The sequence below is a fragment of the Chlorocebus sabaeus genome, chromosome 24 (assembly GCF_047675955.1).
Source record: "Chlorocebus sabaeus isolate Y175 chromosome 24, mChlSab1.0.hap1, whole genome shotgun sequence".
NCBI lineage: Eukaryota > Metazoa > Chordata > Mammalia > Primates > Cercopithecidae > Chlorocebus > Chlorocebus sabaeus.
This window is the reverse complement of record NC_132927.1, coordinates 66,492,711-66,519,567: the sequence shown is the minus strand read 5'-3', so window position 1 is coordinate 66,519,567 and position 26,857 is coordinate 66,492,711. Positions and strand designations below refer to the sequence as shown.

At 45.9% G+C, this 26,857-nt stretch overlaps 1 protein-coding gene across 1 annotated transcript in view; it reads right to left on the bottom strand.

Moving 5' to 3' along the window:
• Positions 1 to 17,823: 17,823 nt before the first annotated feature.
• Positions 17,824 to 26,857, bottom strand: part of KCNK13 (potassium two pore domain channel subfamily K member 13) — a 134,599-nt gene continuing 125,565 nt past the window's right edge. The window contains exon 3 of the mRNA XM_007987556.3: positions 17,824 to 19,866. Within this exon, the coding sequence (XP_007985747.3) occupies positions 18,974 to 19,866 (893 nt within the window). The 3' untranslated portion in view covers positions 17,824 to 18,973. The remainder of the gene's footprint in view (positions 19,867 to 26,857) is intronic.

Sequence of the window (26,857 nt, the reverse complement as noted above, 5' to 3'; positions counted from 1 at the left end):
TGAATTGGGTCTGAGCTGGGGATGGAGGATGCTTTGGACTAGAGTGAACTTCTTAATAGAGTGAGTCTTCCAAAAATGCGACTGTTTTTAATATTAGAAGGGACAGACACGCTGGGATCTGCCTAAGGCATGGAAAGGAGGATTCCTCAAGACATGGGTGAAACCACAAGTTAGAAAAGATTAAAACAATTTGTGGTTTGAACTCTTCCTGAAAGTTAATTAAATTCAGTTGTTGATACATTTATTCATTCATGTATTCAATATTCATTGAGCACCTATTATGGCCAAGGCCTGGACATATTGATGAAGACAAAGCTCTTGTTCTCATGGAACTTATATTCTAGTCAATTTGTGTTTTGTGTCTCTGTGCCTTTGCACAGGCTGTTCCCTCCACCTGTAATTCCTGGCACTGTCCATCTTTCTGCACAGGATGAGATTCTTTCAGATTTCAGTCAGGCTTCACCTTCCATGGAAGACATCCTTGAGCTCCATGGTGGCATTGGGAATCCCTCCTTCCATTCCCTAGGTTATGGCAACACTGTGTTACTCTAATCATTGGCTCTGTGTCAGTTCCTTTCCTAGCCTGGGGTCACCCTATTATCCCCAGCACCTCAGTGAACACATGCATTGAATTATTAAGGAAAACTCTGAAAAGACTGCAATGTAAGTTAATTGGAAAAATCTGCCTCCTTTATTCACCGTTTTTTTTTTTTTTTTTAGCACTTCACACTACAAGACCCTGAACATGTTGTTGCCCACCTCAAAATCCTGGGCCTCACTTTCCCCATCTGTAGAGTGGGCGTATAGTCTTACCTCCTCAGGTGATATGAGGATGAAATGAAATGGGATGAATGGAGGGAGTCCCAGGGGCTGGGCTGTGGGTGGAAGTGTGTTTTAGCTGCAGCCTTGGGGACACCCTTGCTGAGGGCTTACTAATTGCTTCTGGATCACCCATCACATTAAGAAACTGGGACTCTGATGAGCTTGTAGACATTTTCTAGTGCTTGTTGATTTACAGATTGACTTCTCGGAGGGGATTGTTATTATTATTTGTTATCGCCTCTCTAGTTGCTTCTAATTCCCTGTTTTTCAGCCAAATTGGCTGAAATCAATGTTTCTCATATATGCCCTGGGATTCCCACCTCCCTGCTTTTTCTCATGCTTGTAACTCTGCCAGCAGCCATTGAATTCCCATTCAACCTTCTAGACCCACTCAGATGCCACCTGTCAATAAAACATTTTATGATCCTCTCAGCAGATTGCGTTCCTGCCTTCTTTTCTGAAGGTCTTTTCATTCATTGACTTAATTAGGGAGGTTATGTTTGCCTTATCCCCTGTTTGAGCCAAGATTTCAGTGGCCATGTCTGTTTTGTGCCTGTTTCCTGAGACCTTAGTCTGATCCAGTGGCTTGTGTATGGGGGAAATGACAGAGAATAGAACTGAAGCCATGGTGGGAGGGTGGTACAGATGGGTGCTGGGACAAGAGCCAAACAGCCCCATCTGAGCTGACCTCTGAGCTGACCTCTATCTCTACCACAATCTGCTTGGGCCCAGCTCTGCCCAAACTTGCCCACATTATGCCAGCAGACCTCACCCCCGCTTCCAGTGCATACATACATGTTCCCACAAGCTTCCTGAACTCCCAGGAGGAATCAGCTAGTGAAGCCCACGTGGAGATAAGATTAGGTGCAATTCGTTAACAGGAATTTTGGCTTTCTCTGTTTTGGCAAAGCCTTCTTGACAGAACAAACTCCCTGGGAAAATGCATTAAGCAACAAGTCCCTGTGGCATTTTAACAGCCAAAAAGCCAGCTGCTGAAAGAATTCCAGCCAGGCAGCTGCCAGCAACAGGCTGATTAATTAATGGAATCCCATTTGCAAAATTAGTGGCAAACATTATTATCCAGGTGTGTCAGCCCTAACCCCCAGCAGAGAGCAGTGGAATAAAAAGCTGGTTTTAAAGGCAGAGAAGAGCCAGGGAGCAGGGGTAGAGGTGGAAAACTCTCATAGTCAGAGGGCTTGCGTTCTAGGCCTCTAGGTTCCAACCCTGAGTGATCACAGGGCTCCATACCCACTGGATTTCAGATTGTTGCTGTAAACCAAAAAGTACGTAAGACAGGTCTCAATCATCTTAGAAGTTTATTTTGCCAGGGTTAAGGACATGCCCATGACACAGCCTCAGAAGGTCCTGATGAAACTGCCATTGCTAAATTGTCACTGAGATAGTGAATGAAATTTGACATAGCCAACTCCATCTTGCTTCCAACCTCCACACTGTCCTTGCTTATTCCTGGGCATAGGCTGAACTAACTTTAGGAGAAACTTATCATGGTTTATAGTTTAAAACAAAGACGATGACATCCCTTTCCCAAAACAAACCTCCTTCTTGCCTGGGGATTAGATTGCCTTTGTAGGACTAGCAAATTAGCCTCAAGATTAGAAATTATGGTTTAAGAGCCATGCAGCTGGAGGCTACAAGATTCTGACATTCCCTAAACTGCTCCTAAGATCAGTGCTTGAGATATTTTGCAGACCCTGCACTTGGTGGATCAGCTGGCACCACCGGATCAATGAACTGGCTCATCTAATCTTGTGGCCCCCACTCATGAGCTGACTCAGTGCAAGAAGACAGCTTCAATTCCCTATGATTTTATCTCCTACCTAACCAATCAGCACTCCTGGCTAGCTGACTTCCCCCAACCCACCAAGTTATCCTTAAAAACTCTGATCCCCAAATGCTCGTGGAGACTGATTTGAGTAACGATAAAACCCCAGTCTCCCACACAGCCAGCTCTGCAAGAATTACTCTTTCTCTGTTGCAATTCCCCTGTCTTGAGAAATTGGCTCTGTCTAGGCAGCAGGCAAGGTGAACCCATTGGGTGGTCAAACTGAGAATATGTGCCTAAAGTGGTCAGGCTACAGCTTGATTTTATGTTTTAGGAAGACATAAGTCATCAGTCAATACATGTAAGATTTACATTGATTCTGTCCAGAAAGTGGGGACAACTTGAAGTGGAGATTGGGGTGGCAAGAGCAGTAGGGGGTGCTTCCAGGCCATAGGTGAATTCGAAGATTTCCTGATTGGCAATTGATTGAAAGAGTTTATCTAAAGACCTGGAATCAATGGAAGAAAGTGTCGAGGTTAAGATAAGGGATTGTGAAGACCAAGGTTTTTATTAGGCAGATGAAACCTCCAGGCTGCAGGCTTCAGAGAGACTAAATTGTAAATGTTTCTTGGCCAGGTGCGGTGGCTCATGCCTGTAATCCCAGCACTTTGGGAGGCTGAGGCCGGCGGATCACGAGGTCAGGAGCCAGGGCAGATTCACTGGCTAACACAGTGAAACCCCGTCTCTACTAAAAACACACAAAAAAATTAGCCAGGCATGGTGGCAGGCACCTGTAGTCCCAGCTACTGGGGAGGCTAAGGCAGGAGAATGGCATGAACCAGGGAGGCGGAGCTTGTAGTGAGCAGAGATCGTGCCACTGCACGCCAGCCTGGGCGACAAAGTGAGACTCCGCCTCAAAAAAAAAAAAGTTTCTTATTAGACTTTAAAAAGTGGCAGACTCTTAGTTAATTCTCTCCTCGATCAGGAAAATTCCTAGAAAGGGAGGGTTTTTCCCACAAGAGACAGCTTTGCAAAGCCATTTCAAAATATGTCAAAGAAATATATTTTGGGGCAAAATGCTTTGATTTCTTCTAAGGCCTGCTATCTGTCATGTTGGTATCTCATTGCTGCCAAGAGTCTGCTTTATCGGCCTTAAGGTCTCTGTTTTAATGTCTTTAAAAGCTGGTCAGCTGTGCCTGAATTCCCAAAGGTGGAGGTTGTAATGAGGCACATCCAACCCCACTTCCCATCAGGATAGTTTAGGGATGCCTTGGCTGACAGGAGAGGTCCATTCCATTGGTTGAGGGGCTTCAAATATTAATTTTGGTTTACATTGTCATGGAACATTTATTAAGCATCTACTGTATGCATGCCATACTGGCTCAGGAATTAGAAAACTTGGCTCCATCACACAGAGGAGCACAACCAACTTTCCGTTTCTGGATCTGGTTTCTTCAACTACGAAGTGGAGTGATTATGACAGCTTCTATATGATGAGCACTTTCAGTGTGACAGACTCTGAACCAAGAGCTGTCCAGCCATTTCTTGCCCAATCCTCGTATCAATCCTCTAACATAGAACCTATTAACAGCACCATTTCATAGATGGAAAAGGAAAGAAACAAGTCTTTGAGAGTGTACCGAGTTGGCTAGTGTCCTCCCAAAACCCATGAACCTTAAAACGGGACCTTATTTGAAATTGGGTCATTGCAGACATAATTAGTTAAGTTGGGTGGATTAATACCAACATAGAGTGGACCCTTACTCCAGTATGACTGGTGTTCTTATACAGAGAGGACTTCTGTGTCATAGGTAGTGACTAGCTGGGCCCAGTGGCATGAGTGGTAAAGGAATTTGCCAAGAGAGTTGTGGGTGAAGAAAAGCAGAAAAAAGATTTATTAGAGACAGTATAAAAATACATTACAAGAAAGCAATGGGGCTGGGTGCGGTGGCTCATGCCTGCAATCCCAGAACTTTGGGGGGCTGAGGCAGGTGGATCACTTGAGGTCAGGAGTTCAAGACCACCCTGGCCAACATGGTGAAACTCTGTCTCTGATAAAAATACAAAAATTAGCCAGGTGGGATGGTGGGCACCCGTAATCCAAGCTACTCAGGAGGCTGAGGAACGAGAATCACTTGAAACAGGGAGGCAGAGGTTGTAGTGAGCTAAGATCATGCCACTGCACTCCAGCCTGGGTTCAGTCTCAAAAAAAAAAAAGGAAAGAAAAAAGAAAGAAAGAAAGAGAGAAAGAAAAGGAAGAAAGAAGAAAGAAGAAAGGAAGAAAAAGAAAGAAAGAAGAAAGGGAAAGAAAGAAGAAAGAAAGAAAGAAAGAAAGAAAGAAAGAAAGAAAGAAAGAAAGAAAGAAAGAAAGAAAGAAAGAAGGAAAGAAAGAGAAAGAAAGAAAGAAAGAAAGAGAAAGAGAGAAAGAGAGAAAGAGAGAAAGAGAGAAAGAAAAGAAAAGAAAGAAATACCAAGCAAGCAATGGGCAGCACAGCAGAGAAGGGGCCGTCTGCAAAGAGGCAGGGGCTGGAGGGAAGTTTTATGGGGTTGTGCCAGAGGGGCTACCTGCAGAACGAAGTTGTGGTGCCTGCAGTTTATTTGTGATGAGCTGGTCTCTCAGAACAATTTTTCATTGTTCCTCCCCTCTGGGGCCCTCCCCTACCTGGGGCCCCTTCCTCCTTGTTGCTTACTTATCATGAGGTCTCCACATTCTAACCTTCAGAACTGTGGGAGAGAATAAATTTCTGTTGTTTTAAGCCACCAAGTTGGTGGTGATTTGTTGCAGCAGCTTTAGGAAATGAATACAGAAAGGTTAAGTAAGTTGCCCCAGTCCACACAGCTGTGAAGCAGACCCCCTGAGGTTCCTAGGCAGATTCTGATTCCAGAGCCCCAGTGATGAGCAATTACTCTGTCTTAAATGAGTCTGTTTTGTTCATCAGTGCCTGGAACAAAGCAAGAGCTGATGAAGTGCCAGCTGCTATTGTTGCTGTTGTTATTAATTATATATCATCATGGGCTCACTCCCCCCTCTGCATGCTTTCCAGGGTAATATGAGGAACAGTAAGACAATAAATGCCTTGTAGTCTTTCAAGACTCAGACAACTGTAAATTATATTATCATTAATATTATCATGAGATACAATGAAGTAAAGAAAAAGTACAGTGAATATTTTTTCACAACACACTGAAGTGTGACTAGTCAAAGCAACACCAGTTCATCCCAGTGAGGGGGAGGAGAGAAGTCAGCAAATCCTTTGTCCTCTGGACCTTCCCATGTCTCATTTGTATCCCCAAATGCTGCCAGGTACCAAGGAAGAGAGAGAGAGAACGACCACAAATCTCCCCTTTTCCCTGAATCCACACCTTTTGCCATGTTGTCAGAGGCATTGGAATCACAGCAACTCCATCTTGAATAGGGGTTGGATAAAATGAGGCTGACGGGCGTGGTGGTGGCGCCTGTAGTCCCAGCTACTCGGGAGGCTGAGGCAGGAGAATGGCGTGAACCTGGGAGGCGGAGCTTGCAGTGAGCTGTTGGATAAAATGAGGCTGAGACCTACTGGCTGCCTTCCCAGGACGTTAGGTGTTCTAAGTCACAGGATGAGATAGGACGTCAGCACAAGATACAGGTCATAAAGACCATGCTGATAAAACAGGTTGCAGTAAATAAGCCAGCTGAAACCCACCAAAGCCAAGAAGGCAACAAGAGTGACCTCCAGCCATCCTCACTGCTCATTATATACTAACCATAATGCATTAGCAGGCTAAAAGACACTCCCACCAGCACCACGACAGTTTACAAATGCCACAGCAACATCAGGAAGTTACCCTATATGGTCTAAAAATGGGAGGAACCCTCAGTTCCAGCACTTGCCCACCTTTTTCCCAGAAAACTCATGAATAATCCACCACTTGTTTAGCATATAATCAAGAAATATCCATAAAAATGGGCAGCCAGCAGCCCTCAGGGCTGCTCTTCCTATGGAGTAGGCATTCTTTATTCCTTTATTTTCCTAATAAACTTGCTTTTCACGTTATGCACTGGCCCTGTCTTTCTTGGGTGAGATCCTAGAACTCTCTCTTGGGGTCTGGATTGGGACCCCTTTCTGGTAACAATGTGACTTTGCAGCCCCCTCATTTCCATGGGTGGTGTATGTTTTCCTGCCCTTGACTTTGGGTTGGCCATGTGACTGGTGTTGGTTATGCAGTCCGATGGAAGTGATGTTTAATCATTTATGCTTGATCTTTTGCGTCTCTACTGGCCCTCTTGTGCCTCTGCCATCACCGTGAGAAGAATGCTCCAGGCAGCTTGCAGACTCATTAGGAGGATTAGAGACACGTGGCCAAGAGCGGGGCCACGTGAGCCGAACCAGTGCTCATTGTTGTACGCCACTGAGGTTTTGAGACTTTTTTGTTATGCAGGATTACTGTAGCAAAAGCAAACTGATACAAACCCCCAAGGGTTTCCATCCAGGTTTGCAAATGACACTGGTTACTTGAAGCTATGACACGCGGTGAGACTCAAATAGCAGTGAAGGTGTTCCCTTAACGCTCCACAGAAACCTGGGGATTGAGAGGATGGTCACATGAATGACATCTAATGACTGCATGACCTTAGATATAATTAATTAAGTTGGGTGGGTTAATATTAATGTAGGGTGGGCCCTTACTCCAGTGTGACTGGTGTTTTTATAAAGAGAGAACTCGTAACCTTCAAAACTATGGGAGAGAATACATTTCTATTGCTTCGGACCACCTAGTTTGTCTCAGTTTTTCATCTGTCTAATGGGAATAAAAAACATTCCCCTTAGGATTGCTTTGAGCATTAAGTGAAATAAAATACACAAAAGGGTTTAGCATAGTACTGTTAGTGGTGGTGAATCCATATGGGTCTGCAGCAACCTCAGTTCTTGCCTCCTCAGAAGAAAGAATTTGAATGAGGGGCATAAGGCGGAAGGAGAGACAATGCTTACACATCACTTCATTTATATAGATTCAATGCACTCAGTGCATAGCAAATGCAAATTTTGCTTTTTGGAACTTCGTAGAATTGTTTTCCTGAATATTTTCTTTTGAGACATGGTCTCATTCTGTCAGCCATGCTGGAGTGCAGTGGTGTGATCACAGCTCGGCTCACTGCAGCCTCAACTTCCCAGGCTTGGGTGATCCTCCCACCTCAGCCTCTCCAGTATCTGGCACTACATGCATGCACCACCATGCCTGGCTAATTTTTTTTTTTTTTTTTTGCATATTTTTGTACAGACAGAATTTTACCGTGTTGCCCAGGCTGGTCTTGAGCTCCTGGACTCAAGTTAGTTGCCTGTCTTGGCCTCCCAAAGTGCTGTGAGCCATCATGCCGGACCCTGGATATTTTCAATCAGAGGATGGTTGAATCCGTGGATGCAGAATCCATGGATAGGGAGGGCCGACTGTCCTATGTGTCAGGCGCTCTGCTAGACACTGGGCATAGAGCAGTGAACAAGACAACGAGCCCATCTCACTGGAGGTTATATTCTAATAGGGAGGGACAATGAAGGGATCATAAACCAATCAATATAGCATATCAAGATCGGTGGAGGGTCAGATATGATCTGTTCATTCTCAGCCCCAGTCCCTCACTTCCTCTTCCCAATGATGACAAAAAAGCAAGGGTGATGATGAAACAGCAGTAATAGCTGCCATTTGCTGATGGCTCACTCTGCACTGGGCATTTTACTTGCACTAACTCATTGTATCATCACAATAGCTCTCCAAGGCTGTGCCGTCATTACCCAATTTTACAGTTGCAGAGAAGTTAATAACTCACCCAGGGCCACACAGCTGATACGTCAAGGACTGCAAGAGATTCAGACCCAGGTTCTCTGGAATCCCACGCTTCTGGCCCACCCTCTCCCCAATTTTGTGTGACTCATGCTTGCAATGCACCTTTGTACAAACCCTCAGTTTCCAACACATCTCCTTTTAGTAGCTACTATTTACAAAAAGCCTATCACGTGCCAGGGATTGTATGTATGTTATTGCCTTTAATCCTCTAAGGAATTCCTAATTGTAGGTATCTTATGGATAAGGAAACAATCTCAGAAAGGTGAAATAACTTGTCTCTGGTCACATCGATAGAAAAGAACAAGGCTGGGATTGAAGCATTGGCCTGCTTGAGTCCAAATGTCATGTTCCTTCATCATCTCACATTGATTCTTCATTTGGCAAATTCCTAGACATCCATCAAGACCCACTGTAAATGCAGCCTCTTCGCGAAATCATCCCTGACTCTTTGAGGCATAACTTTTTCCTCTTCTGCATTCCTGCTGTCCCTTTAGTGTAACATTAGTTTGTGATTATTTGTTTCCTTCTGCATCTTTCTCTCTAGGCACTGAGCCCCTTGAAGGTGGGGATGCCTGGTTGTACTCCACTGATTACAATCTTGCCTCTTTCTCCAGAGGTGAGGGCTCTGTGCACTTAATTTCATTTATGATTTCAAACTAACCTGTTAGCCTATTTGTCCATGTATTTATGCTATTGACCATTAATCCAATTAGCATGGAGTGAGGGCAGTTCCAGCGGAGCTAATAGAAAAAGTGTGCTTAAGGTCAAGTCCAACCCTTAGCAACATCTTCAGCCACTCCTTACCGCTATCAACACTGCCCCCTAGAGGTCGCCCAGGCTGGAGTGCAGTGGAGCCATCTCGGCTCACCACAACCTCCGCCTCCTGGGTTCAAGGGATTCTCCCGCCTCAGCTTCCTGAGTAGCTGGGACAGGCACGTGCCACCACACCCCACTAATTTTTGTATTTTTAGTAGAGATGGGTTTCATGTTGGCCAGGCTGGTCTCGAACTCCTGATCTTATGTGATCTGCCAGCCTCAGCTTCCCAAAGTGCTGGGATTACAGACGTGAGCCACCGCGCCCTGTCCTCTCTGGCTGTTTCTTTCCACTGTTATTAGGAGCACTGGCTGACAAACATTTACCCCGAGGGAGTCTGGAAGCCCCAGGTCCTCAGGGACCTGCATTTAATGCAGAAATCACTAAGAGTGAAATTTCAATTACCTGCACTTCAAGCAGAGCCGTGGTATGATTTTTGTGGTCTCTTTTCTCCATAAAACGTATTAAAATTATATTTTATGATTGTATTGGTAGAAAGAGAAATATTATCAAGGGCAGATCATATTCTTGTGTTCTTCTGATTTATTTAATTTTAAATTTTTAAATTTTTGAGACAAGTTCTGGCTCTATCACCCAGGCTGGAATGCAGTGGTGCCACCTCGGCTCACTGAAACCTCTGCCTCCCGGGCTCAAACCATTCTCCCACCTTAGCCTTCTGAGTAGCTGGGACTACAGGTATGCACCATCACATCCGGCTAATTTGTGTATCTTTTGTAGAGATGGGGTTTCACCATGTTGCCCAGGCTGGTCTCAAACTCATGAACTCAAGCGATTTGCCCACCTGGGCCTCCCAAAGTGCTGGAATTACAGGCATGGACCACTGCATCCAGCCTGCTCTTCTGATTTAAAAAAGGTTAAAGCATTTTTGCAGGCCCCTGCTGGTATTGTGGGCCCAGGGCATAGTGCTAGCTGTGCCTGGTAGACAAGGTGCCCTGATCTGCAGAGTCATGTGTCAGCCCTTGCAACCATCAGGACACTTGGGGTAGAGAGTCAGTCCATGCATGAGGGGTTCCCAGCAGGCTTCCGGCGGAATGCATCTTTTTTTCTTTTGTTTTGTTTGAGACAAGGTCTCACTCTGTTGCCAAGGCTGGAGTGCAGTGGTATGATCACAGCTCACTGCAGCCTTGACCTCCTGGGCTCAGGTGAGCCTCCCACCTCAGCCTCCTGGGCAGCTGGGACGACAGTTGCCACCACCACACTCGACTAATTTTTGTGTATTTTGTAGAGATGGGGTTGTGTCATGTTGCCCAGGCTGGTCTTTAACTCCTGGGCTCAAGTGATTTGCCCACCTCGACCTCCCGAAGCGTTGGGATTCCAGATGTGAGACACCTTGCCTGGCTGGAGTGCATCTTTCTGGTTAGAATGGGTGCATCTTTCTTGGGTCTTTCTTTTCTCATGGGACGTCTCATGAATTTGTGTGTCATCCTTGTGCAGTTCCATTTTCATAGATGGTGCAACTGAAGCTCAGAGAGCAGTGGCCACTTTTCCCAGCCCTCCCAGCAGGAACCAGGAGTCTAATTTGGAGCCTGTCCTTCCTGTCCAAAGCCTGTCCTAGCCCTGTTCTCTGCCTGAAGGATTGTTTTTCAGGATGACCTGAGCCTTTTGTGCAATGGTATAGTGTGAATATTTGTCCCCTCCAAATCTCCAGATGAAAGTTGATCCCCAGTGTTGGAGGTGGAGCCTAATGGGAGTGTCTGGGTCATGGGGGTGGATCCGTCATGAATGTCTTGGTGCAATCCTCATCCTCATAGTAATGAGTGAGATCTCACTCTGTTAGTTCACAGGAGATCTGGTTTTTAAAGAGTCTGGGACCTCCTGCCCTCCCCCACCCCGCCCTTTGCTCCCTGACTCACCACGTGACATGCCTGCTCCCCTTTCTCTTCCATCATGAATGAAAGCTTCCTGAAGCCTCATCAGAAGCAGATGCTCGTGCCATGCTTCTTGTACAGTCTGCAGAACAGTGAACCACATCAACCATTTTCTCTTTTTTCTTTTTTTTTTTTTGAGACGGAGTCTCGCTCTGTCGCCCAGAGCTGGAGTGCAGTGGCCGGATCTCAGCTCACTGCAAGCTCCGCCTCCCGGGTTCACGCCATTCTCCTGCCTCAGCCTCCCGAGTAGCTGGGACTACAGGCGCCCGCCACCTCGCCCGGCTAGTTTTTTGTATTTTTTTAGTAGAGACGGGGTTTCACCGGGTTAGCCAGGATGGTCTCGATCTCCTGACCTCGTGATCCGCCCGTCTCGGCCTCCCAAAGTGCTGGGATTACAGGCTTGCGCCACCGCGCCTGGCCCAACCATTTTTTCTTATAAGCTACCCAGTCCCAGGTATTCCTTGATAGCAATGCAAAATGGACAAATACACCCAGTGCCTTGGTTGGGGAGGTTTCAAGGCCAGGGTTCTCAGGTGCCCCAGCTGGGAATCCGGTCCAGCCCATGAAGACCCCAGTGAGGCCCATCACTCCTTTAATCTAGTGATGGGCCTAGATTAAGGCCCCCTAGATTATGTTTGTCCCTTGGGCTTCTGACTAGCTCAGCAGAAACCATTCCTCTTCCCTGATGCCAGAGGCCTGACCTGGCTTCCACGTCCTTTTTGTTCCCAGCACTGGTTAGGGGCAGAAGTTCCATATTCATTTACGTGGTCCCTTGCTGCCCTCTCTCACAACACTTCAGGTTGCTGAGGACAGGATTGCTCCTGGGTCTGTTTCACTCACCACTATCCCAGTGCCTGGCAAACAGAGGCACTAAGAATGATAAATGACTGACCAAGGCTGTCTGTTGGCTCCGGACCCCTCTTCTTGCTCCTGCAAGGAGGGACAGCTACGCTGAAGGTGTTGGAATTTGTAACACAGCAGACCAGAACAGGAGGCGTGGGCCCCAGACTAGGCAGCCCTTAGACCCTCAGGTCCTTGAAGACAATAGCATGATCTCTGATACTGGGAGGCTGGCAAAGTGTTTACCCAGAGAGCACAGGGCAGGCCTAGGTGATTGTCCAGGAGCCAGGGGCTAAGAAAGTGGCAAAGGGTGTTTTGTTAGGTGGACAGATAAGAAGCAGGGTGCGCCCAGTGGCCCAATAAGTTGGCATCGCCCTGCCTGGTGTGGCTCCTGTGGTTAGTCCTACTTGCCCTGTGTGTCAGGGCTGCCTGCCATAGGCCAGCAGGAAAACTGGAAGTGGTGGGGACCGAAACTTTCGCTGAGTCTGCCCCTTCCTCCTCTACCCTGAGCCCTAGACTTCACACTGCCCCCACTCGCCTCCATCCTCTCCTCTTTCTGCAGATTAGCTGTGCCAATCCATTAACATGCTTCCGTCACAGTCCAGTCTGCTTTCTTCAGCTCAGCCCATCCATATATCTTGGCTCTGGCCAGCTCCAGGGACCCTTTCTCATTTAGCATTGACGACATAAGCAGCTTCCAGCCTGAACTCTGAGCAAAATTAGATGATGCTTGGGTCGACAGGGGAGGGGACAATGTTTGAGAATTGGGCACTGGTGGAACAGACTCCTGCACAGGTGCTAAATGGAGGAGAGTTAGGCCAAAGGTTGGAATTTGTAACACAGAGGCTATACGAGGATGAGCAGGCCCCAAACTAGGCAGCCTGTAGGGATGGGGCAAGTGCGTGGAGACGGTGACCAGATCTCTCAACACAACTCAGGCAACTCAGTCAGAAGGACCCAGACTGAAACCTTCGCCAGTGCGGAGAACGGGCCAGACTCAAAAGCAGGGCCCAGATCCAGGCTGATGATGCTGAATGAGGCAGGCCAGCAGCTCCCTCTCAGAACACCTCTGAAGTTCTCTAGAAATGCAGAGTTCCAGGCCCACCTATAGCGCTTCTCATTCAGAGGGACTTCAATGGAGCCCCAGGCTCCGAAGACTTTGCATCGAGAAGCCCCCTAAGCACTGACCTCAAATGGCTCCAATCAAGGACACGAGGCGCCCCATAGCCGGAGCTGGGCATGTAGGAGATTTGGGAAAGCCAGAGGAGAATCTTCCAGAAGGCCCTCGTGGTGGAGAAGGAAAAAGAGAAGGAAAGGAAATGTGATTCAGATGTTCTGTGACCTTTAACTTAGACTTGGAGGCAGGTGTTACTTTTCTCCAGTAACATGACTTTAAAAAAATCATTTTCTTTCCCCAGAAAGAAAGGGAGAGTTAAAATAACTACCTCCATTCTCCTTCTCACCAACCCCCTACCCGTGGTATATTTGTGTGCCAGCAAATGGTAAGTGATGCCCTCCATGTAACGCGTCGTCAGTTGATGGGTTGGGGGTACATTTCCGGGGGAGTGTTTGGTACTATCCAATTATGGGTCCTATAGAAATGGGTTCCGAGCTCCAGGATAGAGTGTAATCAGGGAGCTGCTGAGCCTGTCATCATTTCAGTCCGATGTTTTGGCCTTGTAAAAGCTCCCAGAGGAAAACAGAGGGCCTGGAATGCATCCTGCTTCTTGGGTTCTAGAAAATTAACCTGCTGGGATTACACACCCTTTGGGCAGGCTGTAAACCTGAGATGTGGCCAACCACCACAAGATTTCTGCTTCCTCACTCTCTCCAGGTAGTAGATGTTCTCTGTGTCCCCAGACTCCTGTGATGGCAGCAAAGGAGCTACTCCTGAAATCCTCCAAGCAATTTCTGCAGACAGCAAGCATATCAGATAGTCTCAGATGGGCTTGCGTCTCAGGGTGTGACTGCAGGCATTGGGATAGGAATGGCCTTGGACGAAGGACATTTCCTTCTTGAATGAAGAAGAGGGCTTCATGGAAAATAAACCCAGAACTGTGTGGAAAGAGGCCTGACCTCCTCCCAAATCCCAGCTTGGCTCCCCCCCTGACAGAATTGGGTTTGGTTAGTGGCAAAAGATGTGTTTTAAGGCAGTGAAAAAGGTGAGTCAGAAGTTTGGATAATTACTGTCATCAGGTGGATTTTCTTTGCAACGTGCCAGTTCTCTGTATTGGGACTGAATCACAGACACTGTGTTAAGGAAATGAGTCCATGAACTGTTGGATTCCATTTAAAAAATCCAGATGGAATATGCTGATGGTGAAGGCCCGTGGTGCCCCTGCCTCATTTGTCAGGCCTCCTCAGTCTCCTCCAATCCGCAACAGTTCATCAGGTGTTACTTATATGTCCTATCTTGAGATTTTTGAAGAGTATTGATTAGTTACTTGGTAGAACGCCCCTCGATTCCGGGTTTGTCAGGTGTTTTCTCGTGAGTAGACTGAAGTTCTTGCGAAGGAGTCCGTAGAGATGCTGTGCCTTCTCAATGCGTCAGTCAAGTGGCACATGATGTTGGTAGGTGCTAACGGCGAGGGTAACTCTGGTCACTTGATTAATTTGATATCTGCCAGAATTCTCCACTGTAAAGTTACTATTTTTCTCTTTGTAATTACCAAATATTTTGGTGGAGATCCTTTGAGACTGCAAATATCCTTTGTGGCTTAAACTTCTACACCCTTACTTTTAGCATCCATCGGTGGATCTTGCTTGTGGCAATTATTACTTTGGTTTTACAACACACACACACACACACACACACACACACATCCCCACCACATGCATCTAGACATATTATATTCAAACTGCAGAAAACAAAAGACAAAATCTTGAAGGCAGCCAGAGAAGAAAGGAACATTACATTCACAGGAACAAGAAAGGAGTTACAGCAGACTTCTCATATGGAACCATACAAATCAGAAGGCAATGGTGTGACATCATTAAAGTGCTGATTTTTACAAAATACCTGTCAATACAACATTCTATATCCATCAAAAACACCTTTCAAAAATAGAGAAGAAACAAAGGCTTTCTCAGACCAATAAAAACTGAGGGACCTCACTGCCAGAAAACCTACTCTACGAGAAATGTTAAAGTTAAGTTCTTTAACGTTTTAAAACAATGGGGGAGAAGGAAAGTCTCTTCCACAAAGAAGAATTCCAATTCATACATGTAGAAGAAATCAGGGAAATAGAAAATTACCAGTAGAACATCACAGTAAAGGATTTCCAAGCTTACTCTAGAACCACTGTCAATCTGAATCCCAGTCAACTCATACATAAAATAATTATTTATCCCTCTTATTCTGGAAAAGATCAAGGGCAGTTTGAAGATAATTGCCCTGCCTACTTCTAGCCTAGAAATCTACAATGTGGTTATGAAGGTCAAAATATTAGAATTATGAACAGGTAAGGCTTAAAAACCATAAAAATGTTAGCAAGATACAGGGTATTACTACAGCCTTTCTAAAACATTTTACTATGTCAAATGGTTCAATAGCCTCAGCTGATATTGAAATAAAAAGACTCAGTGGAAGAGAAAAAAATGCTTTGGGGTCTGTGGTTTGGTATAACGATCATCAGGAGCGGCACCATTTAATAATCAAGAGCCATCTTGAAACCATGTGGCATGGGTTGGGTACCAGGTGCAAGAACAAAACAAAGTCTTTCACTGAGGGATGCAGCATCCCCCCTTTATCCCAGCATGTGGCCCATCAGTGCCTACTGTCTGTGCCTTTCCGGGGGTTCACAAAGCCACCCCTGAGGCTCATCTCATGTGACCCTCTCCACAGCTTCGCGAGGTAGCCAGTGTTGTTGCCATTTCCACGTGGTGCACAATGAGGTCGACACACTTGGCCAACCTCTCCCACACTGGAACGATCGGGACTGGTGTTCAAACCCAAGTATGTTGACGCCAAGTGTTCTTCACTATGTGGTTGGCCAGACCTCAGAAACTGTGCTTTTTGGGGGGTATTTTGTGATTTGAATGTTGTTGCCCCAAATGTGGGATGTGTACCAATGATTTGGGTAGAACATGAGATGATTTTAGGGGCCCTCAGGTGTGGAATTAATCAATCACACAGAGAGAAAGTTATTGCCTTTGCAAGACTCTTCCTGTCCTTTTCCCATTGCAGGGAAAGTCTCTGCTTGATGCTAGCGTGTCTTTAACACCTCCTTATACTAAACAACTTGCTTATACTACCTGGGAGGCTGAGGTGGGAGGACTACTGGAGCCCAGGAGGCAAAGGTTGCAGTGAGCCAAGATTGCTCCACTGCACTCCAGCCGGGGCAATAGAGCGAGACCCTGTTCCCCCGCCCCCATCCCCCCAAAAAAGTTTATGCCCATTTTGGATCTTATTTAAAGAAAGTCATGTGTTTTTATATAACATCTCTCTGCAAAAATTGCTTAGAACAACTGACCCTCTAGGAAGATGAGCCTTGGGTATACTGATGTTCCTTGGCCTCCCAGCACACCATCAGGGTCCCCAGGAACCTGTGTTGGAGATGCAATTACTTGCTTTACTCCAACCCATGTACTAGAAATATGGAGATCAAGGAATCCCATAGGTGCTCCTCTTCCCATCCCCACAGCACCTGGTACAGTACAGAGCCCATGAGAAGCTCTGTTTGGGGTCACAGGTTCCTAACAAGCATTTTGCAGTAGCTCCAGGATGCCTTCCCTTTAAGAGTGATATAGAGAATACTTTAAGATCTCTGACTTTGGAGCCGTGCAGTGCTAAGTTCAAAGTCCGCTGTTGCTGCTTGTTGAACTTCTATCAGGTACTTCTGGTATGTAAAGAAAATATCTGGGTTTGTGAGCTGGAAGGAAAGGCAACTGAGCCTGAAGAGGGACCTGTTGAGGAAGGGGGCAAGGTTGTGTGGAGTAGGGGCCAAGAGCCTGGACTGCACCATCAGGAGCCCTAGGTTCCTTCCCCAGCTGTACACTACCCACCCCTGAGGCCTCAGACAAGGGACAACCCCCGTGCCTGTTTCTTGGTGTCAAAAACCAGGAGGCTGGATGAGATGGTTTCTAAGGGGGTCCCACCAGCTCTGATGTTCTCTGCTCTACATTTCAGTTTCACGAGGCATAGGTTTTCAGCTTTGTCTTCTTTACGGTGGCCGTCTTTCTTTCATTTCTTGAGACAGAGTCTCGCTCTGTTGCCCAGACTGGAGTGCAGTGGCATGATCTTGGCTCACTGCAGCCTCCACCTTCCAGATTCAAGTGATTCTCTTGCCTCAGCCTCCCGAGTAGCTGGGATTGCAGGTGTGCGCCACCATACCTGGCTAATTTCTGTAGTTTTAGTAGAGACGGGGTTTCTCACCAGCCAGGCTGATCTTGAACTCCTGACCTCAGGTGATCCGCCTGCCTCAGCCTCCCAAAGTGCTGGAATTAAAGATGTGAGCCACTGCGCCCGGCCTTTCCTCATCATTTTTGAAAGCGCTGCGTGTGCACCACTCCTACCTTAGAAAAATAACAGCTATCGTTTTTTAACGCTGCTGTCATCCCCTCAAATGCATTCTCCTGTGTATATGAAGGTCAACAGCCTTTGTTCCTCGTGTGGATGATGGAGGTTATAAAACTAGACTCGTTACAGTCTCAGAAGGCACAAAGGAAATGCATCGAACCAAAAAAAGCCAGATTTCATTATCTGGCCTAGGACGTTTCTCCAGTCAAGACGCCAAAATGACGCTCACATCCGTGAAGGTCAATTTCCCATTTCCTTTTTCTGTGAGTCCAATAAATGCCTGTTTAATTAGGTGCTTGTCCTCCACGGACCACAATGAGCACTCATGGAATCTTAGTTAATGAAATGAGGATTTATTACATTTTCCATTTTAATAAATAGTCGTCATCTTTGCATTGGGCCCCCAAGCCCTGGTAAAAATGAAATGGTCTGTACGACCATTCAGAGGGAAAATGTTAAGCTATGTTTTTTAGTTACAAAAGTGAGTCTCTCCCCTCCCATGCCCCTACACCACCATCTTGCTGTTTAAAGGCCCAAAACTGAATTTAATTTTCTTATTACATTGAGGTCTCACAGATGCCACAGCCAGACATTAAGGCCTTAAAAATAAAAAGAAAGGGACAACAAAAAACAGAAACAGGTATAAAGAGTACAACAGGCTGGGCACGGTGGCTTGCACCTGTAATCCCAGCACTTTGGGACACCGAGGCTGGTGGATCCCGAGGTCAGGAGATCGAGACCATCCTGGCTAACACGGTGAAACACTGTCTCTACTAAAAATACAAAAAATGAGCCGGGCGTGGTGGCAGGCGCCTGTAGTCCCAGCTACTCGGGAGGCTGAGACAGGAGAATGGTGTGAACCCGGGAGGCGGAGCTTGCAGTGAGCCAAGATCGTGCTACTGCACTCCAGCCTGGGCGACAGAGCGAGATTCTGTCTCAAAAAAATAAAAAGTACAACCGACATTTTCCCTATGCAGACACTACTGGCAGGTCTGCTCTGAAGGAAGCCTGGCAAAAAGCAAGCCCAGACACATCCCCAAGCATTCTCCCCACTTTTAAAAATTCATTCATTCAGCGTTCTAGGGAAAGATGAGTCGTCACAATTTTTGTTCCCAAATAAGGAACAGAGAGAGCCTCAGGAAATCAAGGCTTAAGTAAAATCTATCTCCCCAGGCAGTTAAAGCTCTGAAACAAGATTAAAGAAACAAGGCAATGTCTAATGCTGCTTTTGTGATTTATTTTGAAAAGACTGAATTTAGACTTAAAGAATAAGGATCAGGAGACAAGCATTGAGGCTTCAGGCCCCCGATCCCTGGAAGGTGGCTGTTGGTTAGAACCCAGATCCGATTTCTAAAGATGGGCTTGCGGAAGCTCCCAGGAACAGCTCCCAGAAGGAATAGAGCCAAGGCATGGGGCTGAGCTCGTCCCCTGGGCAGCAGTCATCCTCCATCCTACTCTGGCCTCTGCCCAGCCTCCACTCCTGGCTTCTACCTGTCCCCGCTGGTCTCTGCTAACCTGTTGTTCATGATTGCAAAGGCTCCCACGCCCCCTGAGAATTCATTGTCCCGGGCCAGCGTGCTGGTCTGGTGGGGGCAGCCATTGGCCATCTCAGACAGTTGCTTCTGCAGGATGGCCAGCGAGGCCTTGTTGGCTGCCAGCAAGTCCTTCATGGAGATCATCTCTCCTGAGAGCCGGCGCCCATCTGTGTCACTCTCTGCCACTCCGTCTGTCTCTATGGAGATATTGCAGCGGTTCCGGATGCTGCCTGGCATCACCACGTTCCTGCGTGATCGCAAGAGTCCTCTCTGGCATTGCGGGCAGCATCCGCTGTCCATTTTCCTCAGGATCCAGTTCAAGGACTGTTTGATGAGGATAGAGATGACATTGAACAAGGAATAGATGCAGCAGACACCCATGAGGATGAAGACGAAGTTGGCAAAGCGATAGAGGCTTTGGCTCTCATAGTGGGCGTTCTGGCTGCTGACCAGGTCCCCAAAGCCGATGGTGCTGAAAGCCACGAAACAGAAGTAGAGTGAGTCAAAGTAGCTCCAGCCTTCAATGGGGGTGTACATGGCCGAGGCGCAGCAGGAGATGAGGATGGAGGCCGTGCATAGGATCAGCATGACGTAGTACACGGAGGGCTTCCAGCCGGCCAGGCTGTCTACCTCGCACTGCCCCACATCCTTCAGGCTCTCCTGGGGCAGGGCCCCTCGTCTCCGGAGCTGCCGCTGGTGGCACGACTTCATGATGTAGGCGATGACGGTGATCAGGCGCTCCAGGAAGAGGTTGAAGAACAAGATGGTGCTGGAACACCCAACAAGGCCGTAAAAGATAAGAAAGATTTTTCCACCTACTGTTGCTGGAGTTGTCATCCCAAACCCTGCAGGAGAGAAAAATGAGAGAAGAGTAAGAGGAATCTTTGCTGTGAATGGGGTTTGGGTCTTGGCTTTGATGGCTGGCAAAGGACCTAAAGAGAGAGTTTCATAAAATCACTCAGCCCTAGTCTTTCTAGGAATGAGCAAGAGAATTCTCACCTGCTTTTGAACATACTAAGCTTTGTTCAGAGCTAGGCTGCTGAAAGCCCGTGTGGTGCTATTGTGCAAATCAGGAGAATAGCACCTCATCCTCATAGTAGACACAGCCAGCAAAAAATGGCTTGGTGATGAGAATGTGGGCTGGATTTCAGCCTCCCTTCCCTTCTCTGCTAGATGTCCTTGTACAGTCCACAACCTGAACAACCATACCCAACAGACCATGTTTAGAGAGAGAAGCAAAGGCTCATACAAAGAAAAGGCTTATACAGACTCATCAGAATTCATTTATTCTACAAACACTTATTGACCTGGGGATAGAACTGTGGAAAAGACAGTTCTGGTCCCTGCCCTCATGGAGCCCTAGTCCAGTAAGATGATTATGATATTGTGTGGTAAGTGTGGTGCTAAACAGAGTACAGGGTTCTATGGGAGCTCCTAAGAGGGGAACCTATCTAAGAAGTGGGGTTTAGGAAAGATGAAGTAGGGAGACCTGAAAGCTAAAGAGCAGTCAGGCAGGCAAGAAGGGTGTATGTGTGTGGTGGTGGGATGGGGAAGTGGGGATGCTGCAGGCAGAGAAACAGCAGCCCCCCACAGCACTGGGATTACGGGTGTTTCTAGCATACATAGAAATGAGAAATTTGGGCCGGGCGCGGTGGCTCAAGCCTGTAATCCCAGCACTTTGGGAGGCCGAGACGGGCGGATCACGAGGTCAGGAGATCGAGACCATCCTGGCTAATATGGTGAAACCCCGTCTCTACTAAAAACTACAAAAAACTAGCCGGGCACAGTGGCGGGCGCCTGTGGTCCCAGCTACTCGGGAGGCTGAGGCAGGAGAATGGCGTAAACCTGGGAGGCGGAGCTTGCAGTGAGCTGAGATCCCGCCACTGCACTCCAGCCTGGGCGGCAGAGCGAGACTCCCTCTCAAAAAAAAAAAAAAGAAAAAAAAAAAGAAATGAGAAATTTGCTCCAGATCTACTCATCTTTTAAACAAAATTCTTCAAACACACACTTCATGCTTTCGGAGTGACAATGGAAGTATTGGATGTTATACTTTTATAAACTGTAAAATGTCTGTTTTGCCTTTGCCTCTAACTGTTCACAATTTCCACCCTCCTGACCTTCTACCTGCGCACACAGGCATACTGCTAAGAATGCATATTGTAGAACAATGGATGCTACTAAGAAAAACAGAAATAGAAAAGAAAGCGGTGATACACTCAGGATTTCTCATGAAGGGGAAATGAGGGTCAACCCACTCTCATCAGAGGGATGAGAGTTCCTTCCAAGCAAATGATTCAGTGAACATGAGAAGGCTGATGGGTGGGGAGGGGGGGGGGGTTGGCATCAGAGTTACTCTGACTACAAACACCATTAAAAAATAAAAAGAATACTGAGCATGCCTCCCTGAGTCAGTTTCTTATTAAAATCAAACCATCAAACCTCTCTCTCTCTCTCTCTTTTTTAAAGAGATGGGATCTTGCTCTGTCCCACAGGCTGGAGTGCTGTGGTGTGATCACACCTCAATGCAGCCTCAAACTACCAGGTTCAGATGATCCTCCTGCCTCAGCCTCCCAAGTAGCTGGAACTGCAGCTGTGCACACCATGCCTGGCTAATTTTTAAATTTTTGTAGAGATGAGGGTCTTGTCTTGTTTCCCGGGCTGGCCTTGAACTCCTGGTCTTAAGTGATCCACCCTCCTCAGCCTCCCAAAGCACTAGGATTACGGGCATAAGCCACCATACCCAGCCAAGTTTTTCCTTATTTTCAAGTTCAAATTTCTAACTTGGGTCCCATCATTTGGATCACAAGAGCTTTCTCATGAGCCTCCCTCCTGATAATACCCCACTTGTCACCAAGCTGGTACAGTTTCTTGTTGCTACAGCTTGGTCAATGACTGCCTCCCAGTGCACCCTGGAAGTGTTCAGACCAGACCTTGAAATGTGTGTGCTTTTGGGGTTATGACCTGCTGGTCTGCTCAAGTCAAGCCAAGAGGTCACTTTCTGTATTACCATTTAGAACTAAATACAATTTTCCTTTCTCAGCACACAAGGAGCTGCATTTGGGTAAGAAATTAACAGCATGTAACCAGGAAACTAGAGGAAGATACCGAGTGCAGATTTTGAGCTAGATGGGATGGAATGGAATTGCCAGGATGATTTGGGAAGGGAGGATCGAGGGACAGGGAATAGTTCCATCGAGAATTACTTAGGGCCCTTCATGGTAGAGAGAGAATCAGACCATCATCTCTTCTCTGGGAACTCTTCAAAATCAAAGTCCCTCAGCAATTCTTGGCAGTGGAGGTTCAATGTAGACCCCAAAGCTGCAAGACCAGAGCATACTGCTGCTGTAGTTACTAAACACCGTGATCTGAATGCAGTAAACACGCAGAAAAAGGGGGAAACACTTGTCTGGGGCCGTTTATTCTAGAAACTGGATGAAGTCCATGAAAATAGGGAAGGTTCAGAAACACAAAGAGAGGTGTGTGGGCTGGGGGAAGGTCCTTTCAGACAATTAGAAGAGAACATTCTCAGGTAGTCCTCACCTTTTTTAGAGGTGATTTAGTCAATCTACTCTCAGAAAGCTGAGCAACACGAGTTGCTATGGATTTGCTTCCAGCCACAGAGATAGCAATAATTTATGGAGCACCTGTTAAGTTCAAGGCCCTGCATTACATGTCTGGGCCTCTGCCATGGTTTGAGTGTTTATGTTCCCCCCAAATTCATATGATGAGATCCATCACCCATAAGGTGGTGGTATTAGGAGGTGGAGTCTTTGGGAGAGGTGAGTATGTGGTAAGTGTGGTGCTCTCATGAATGGGATTAGTGCTCTTATAAAGAGGTGATTCATTCATTCCTTCCCCCATGGGAGGACACAAGAAGGTGCTATGTATAAGGAAGCAGGGCTCTCGCAAGATACTCAACCTGCATATGCCTTGATCTTGGACTTCCCAGTCTCCAGAATCATGAAAAATAAACCTCTATTGTTGATAAACCTCCCATTCTTTGGTATTTTGTTACAGCAGCCCATGAGGACTAAGACAGCCAAAGAAGATGACACAGACAAAGTCCTTGACCCCAGCATCCAAGGCTGAGACAAATTAACTACAAAACAAGCCACAGTGGGCTGGGCGCGGTGGCTCACGCCTATAATCACAGCACTTTGGGAGGCCGAGGTGGGCGGATCATGAGGTCAGGAGATCGAGACCATCCCAGCCAACCTGGTGAAACCCCGTCTCTACTAAAAATACAAAAATTAGCTGGGCGTGGTGGCACGTGCCTGTAGTTCCAGCTACTCCTCGGGAGGCTGTGGCAGGAGAAGCGCTTGAACCTGGGAGGTGGAGGTTGCAGTGAGCTGAGATTGCGCCACTGCACTCCAGCCTGGTGACAGAGTGAGACCCTGTCTGAAAAAATTAAAAAAAAAAAAAAAAAATTCAAGCTGCTCTGAGTCAAGGGCCAACACAGAAGCACCATGGAGTTATCTGGGCTTCAGGGTCCCAAATGCAGCCTCGCTTTAGGATGAGTGACATAGGTAGAGACAGTGAAGTGCTGATGCCAGCAGACACACTTGATGAGCTGATTTTTCCAGTGAATGAGGTTTCTAGTGACATGTTCCAGAGATTTAACTTTTCTAGATTCTCTTATTTATTTGGTTTTAACATACTCAATTTTGTTAAAGGATGTAACATACTCAATTTTGTTAAATCATGACTTTTGGTTATTTACTGTTTGATGGATGACTGCTATCTCTCCAATCAGCAAAAATAACAGAAAATGGTACAAATGGTGGTATTTATGGAAGCAAAGGGAGACAGCTTCCTCAAGTCTGCAGTTGGAGATGTGAGAAGTGGTTTTACTACTCTCAGCGCTAAAAAGTGTGGAATTAAGCTAATAACGTAGGCTTTTCCGTAGAAAGCCTCCCCTTTTTTGAGCCCCATAATGCTGAGAGTTGAAGATGGCTCAGATGGTGAATAATAACCCTCAGGGTCCTTTTCTGGTAGAGGAAAAGGGCTCAGGGATTATTATCAAAGGCCTTTCCTCTGCCAGGCTAAGTGCTTGTCAGCAACTCCTCACACCCACACTGGTGAGCTGGGCATTATTAGTCTACTAGTTGCATTTAACAAATGAGAAAAAGACTACAGAAGCTGAGTGGTTTGCCTAAAGTCATAAAACCAGAATCAGAACCTAGATCGACTTGTCTCCCAGGCCTGTGCTTTTCTCCACCTGACTAGGCTAACTGAGTATAGCTCACTGTCATCACTGTCAAGGGTACAAGCCACAAGCAGAATGAAGGGAAGGAAATTAGCCAAGTGTCCATAGTTCAATGCTTTATACAGACACCCAGACCGCAGTGGCTGCCAAACCTGGTACCAAAATCAGGGGGGGTTTGGCTGGCATCAGAAGCTAAAACCTTAAAATTTTCATGTACTAAAACATATAAAATATATATTTCTGAATGTATATATGTCTCTTCCAACAAATGATATAATTACATCAGTTTAAAAACCTGTTATGCCCCATGCATTTCAGTCTCCCCATATTTTGTAGGCATACAAATGAAACTGACAGTCACAGGTGGTACTTTTCAATACCTAATACATTCCCTGTGCTTCAAGCCTGAAGTCATCTGATTGGTGTTCAGCCCCTGAGTCTGGGCGCAGATGAGTGGATCGAGAAACAACGGTTCATGAGGTTTGCTTGGAGGCCAATGAAACTCACAGCTGATTTGGTCTAGTTCCCTTACATCATTTCAGACCTCTGTTAATGTGCTTGTAAATTCTAGGGCAGATTCTGGGACCAATCCCAGGCTCTCTGCTGTCCTTGGGGCTAGGAATAAAGCTACCAGGACTGCCAAGGTCCCAGTCAACCCCCACAGAACACTTCACTGAGCCCATGAAGAGCAGGCCCATAGTCTCCCAGCCTTTTATGTATATGCTGTCAACTACATATTTTTTTTCCAAAATTCAATTAAGGTTAAAAAAAAAAAAAGTAAAAGCTTTTTATTATGATATTTTTCAAACAGGCACAAAGGTAGAGCAAAAAGTGTAATAAACTCCTATTTTCCAAATTATCAACATTCTGTCAAAACCACGCTTCTCCCATCCCACCCCACCCCATCCCCTTTATTTGCTGGTGTATTGTAAAGTTAATCCCAGATAACATACCATTTCTTTGATGAACAAAGACACATCTTTAACTGCCAAGGGCTTTATTTTTCCAACATAACCACTGTGCCATTACCATACCTAATAATATTAATACTAATTCCTTAATATCAAATACTACCCAGTCCATATTCAGGTTTCTCAAAATTATCTTTTTACAGATGATTTGTATGAATCAGCATCCAACAGGCTGCACCCACACTTAGCACAGCTCTTCAGCCTCTTTCATTCATTAACAATCTCCCCTCTCATTTGGTATGCCCTTGATTTCTTGTGTCCTGTAGACTTTAATCAGATTTTTTTTTTTCTGGAAATACTTGAGGGTAGAAAAGAGCATTTTGTATTTCAAGAGTGTTCTTACATGCAGAGGCAACTCTCAAATGCTACACAAGGACATAAAAATTGGTATAAACTGTCTGGAAAGCAATTTGGGAATATGTGTCAGACACTTTTTTTCTGTTTTTATTTATATATTTTTTATTTTTCATTTTTATGGGTACAGAGTAGGCGTATCATGAGATATTTTGAGACAGGCATATAATGCATAATAATCACATCAGGCTATCCTTTTTATTCTGCTTTGTTTTTGTTTTTGTTTTGCTTTTAGGAATATATCTCCCAAATTATGACTAATGTGACCAATTATGCACATGGATGTTCACCATGTCTTTACTTTTAATAATGAAAATCCTCAGCAACCTAAATATCAGATAATGGGGAAATGACTAAATAAACTAGCCATTAAAATTGTATATCTAACCAGTTCTCAATGACTGGTGAAAATGTTAAGTGGAAAAAAGCAGAGCAACTTTGTGTGTCTGCAGTGTGTCTGCAGCATGAGTCACGCCTGACATATGGGGCATCCTCATTAAATATTTGTTGGATGAAGGAATAAACTTTGTAAAATATATTTATGTAGCTATATACTGCAGCAATTAAAATGCTTTTGGCTGCCAGGAACAGCAAATCATAAATAGAGGTGGCTTAAATATACAGGGGCTAGCTCCTAGAACATGACATTGAGAGAGAGGGCAGCTCCAGGGATGGTTAATACAGTGGCTTTAGAATATGATGCATGAATCAAGACTGACTCCTTCCCAGCTCTGGCCCCACCACCATGTCAGCTGGCTCCCTTCACACCAACAGCTACAGGAACGACTCCCTCACACACCAGTGTCCAGAGTCAGAAAAATGGTTTCCTACTTTGTGTATCCTTTCCAGAAATCCTCTGGCGAAATTCCCATTATATACCACTGACCAGACCAAGTTACAAGCCCACTCAGAAAACCAATTATCTATAAGATGAACGATTCCTCTGGTCAGGATTCATCAGATTCCCTTGGGGGAAGAGATGGACCCCAGAAGTGACAAGGTCTGCCACGGACATACATAGAAAAGGGGAAAAAAAAGAGAAAAACACACAAAATTATCAATCAGGTTATTTCAAGGTGATGATAACACAAGTGATTTAATTATTTTCTAATGTTTTATCTTTCATTACTTTTTAAAAAAACTAGCCAAGTGCAGTAGTGAGAATGGGGGAAGGAATAGAACAAAAAGTGCTATCTGTAACTGTGAACAATCAATTGAAATAACTCACTATCTTCAGACCAGCCTCTTTCATTACTGCTTTTTGCTTTTTTTTTTTTTTTTTTTTTTGAGACAGGATCTCACTCT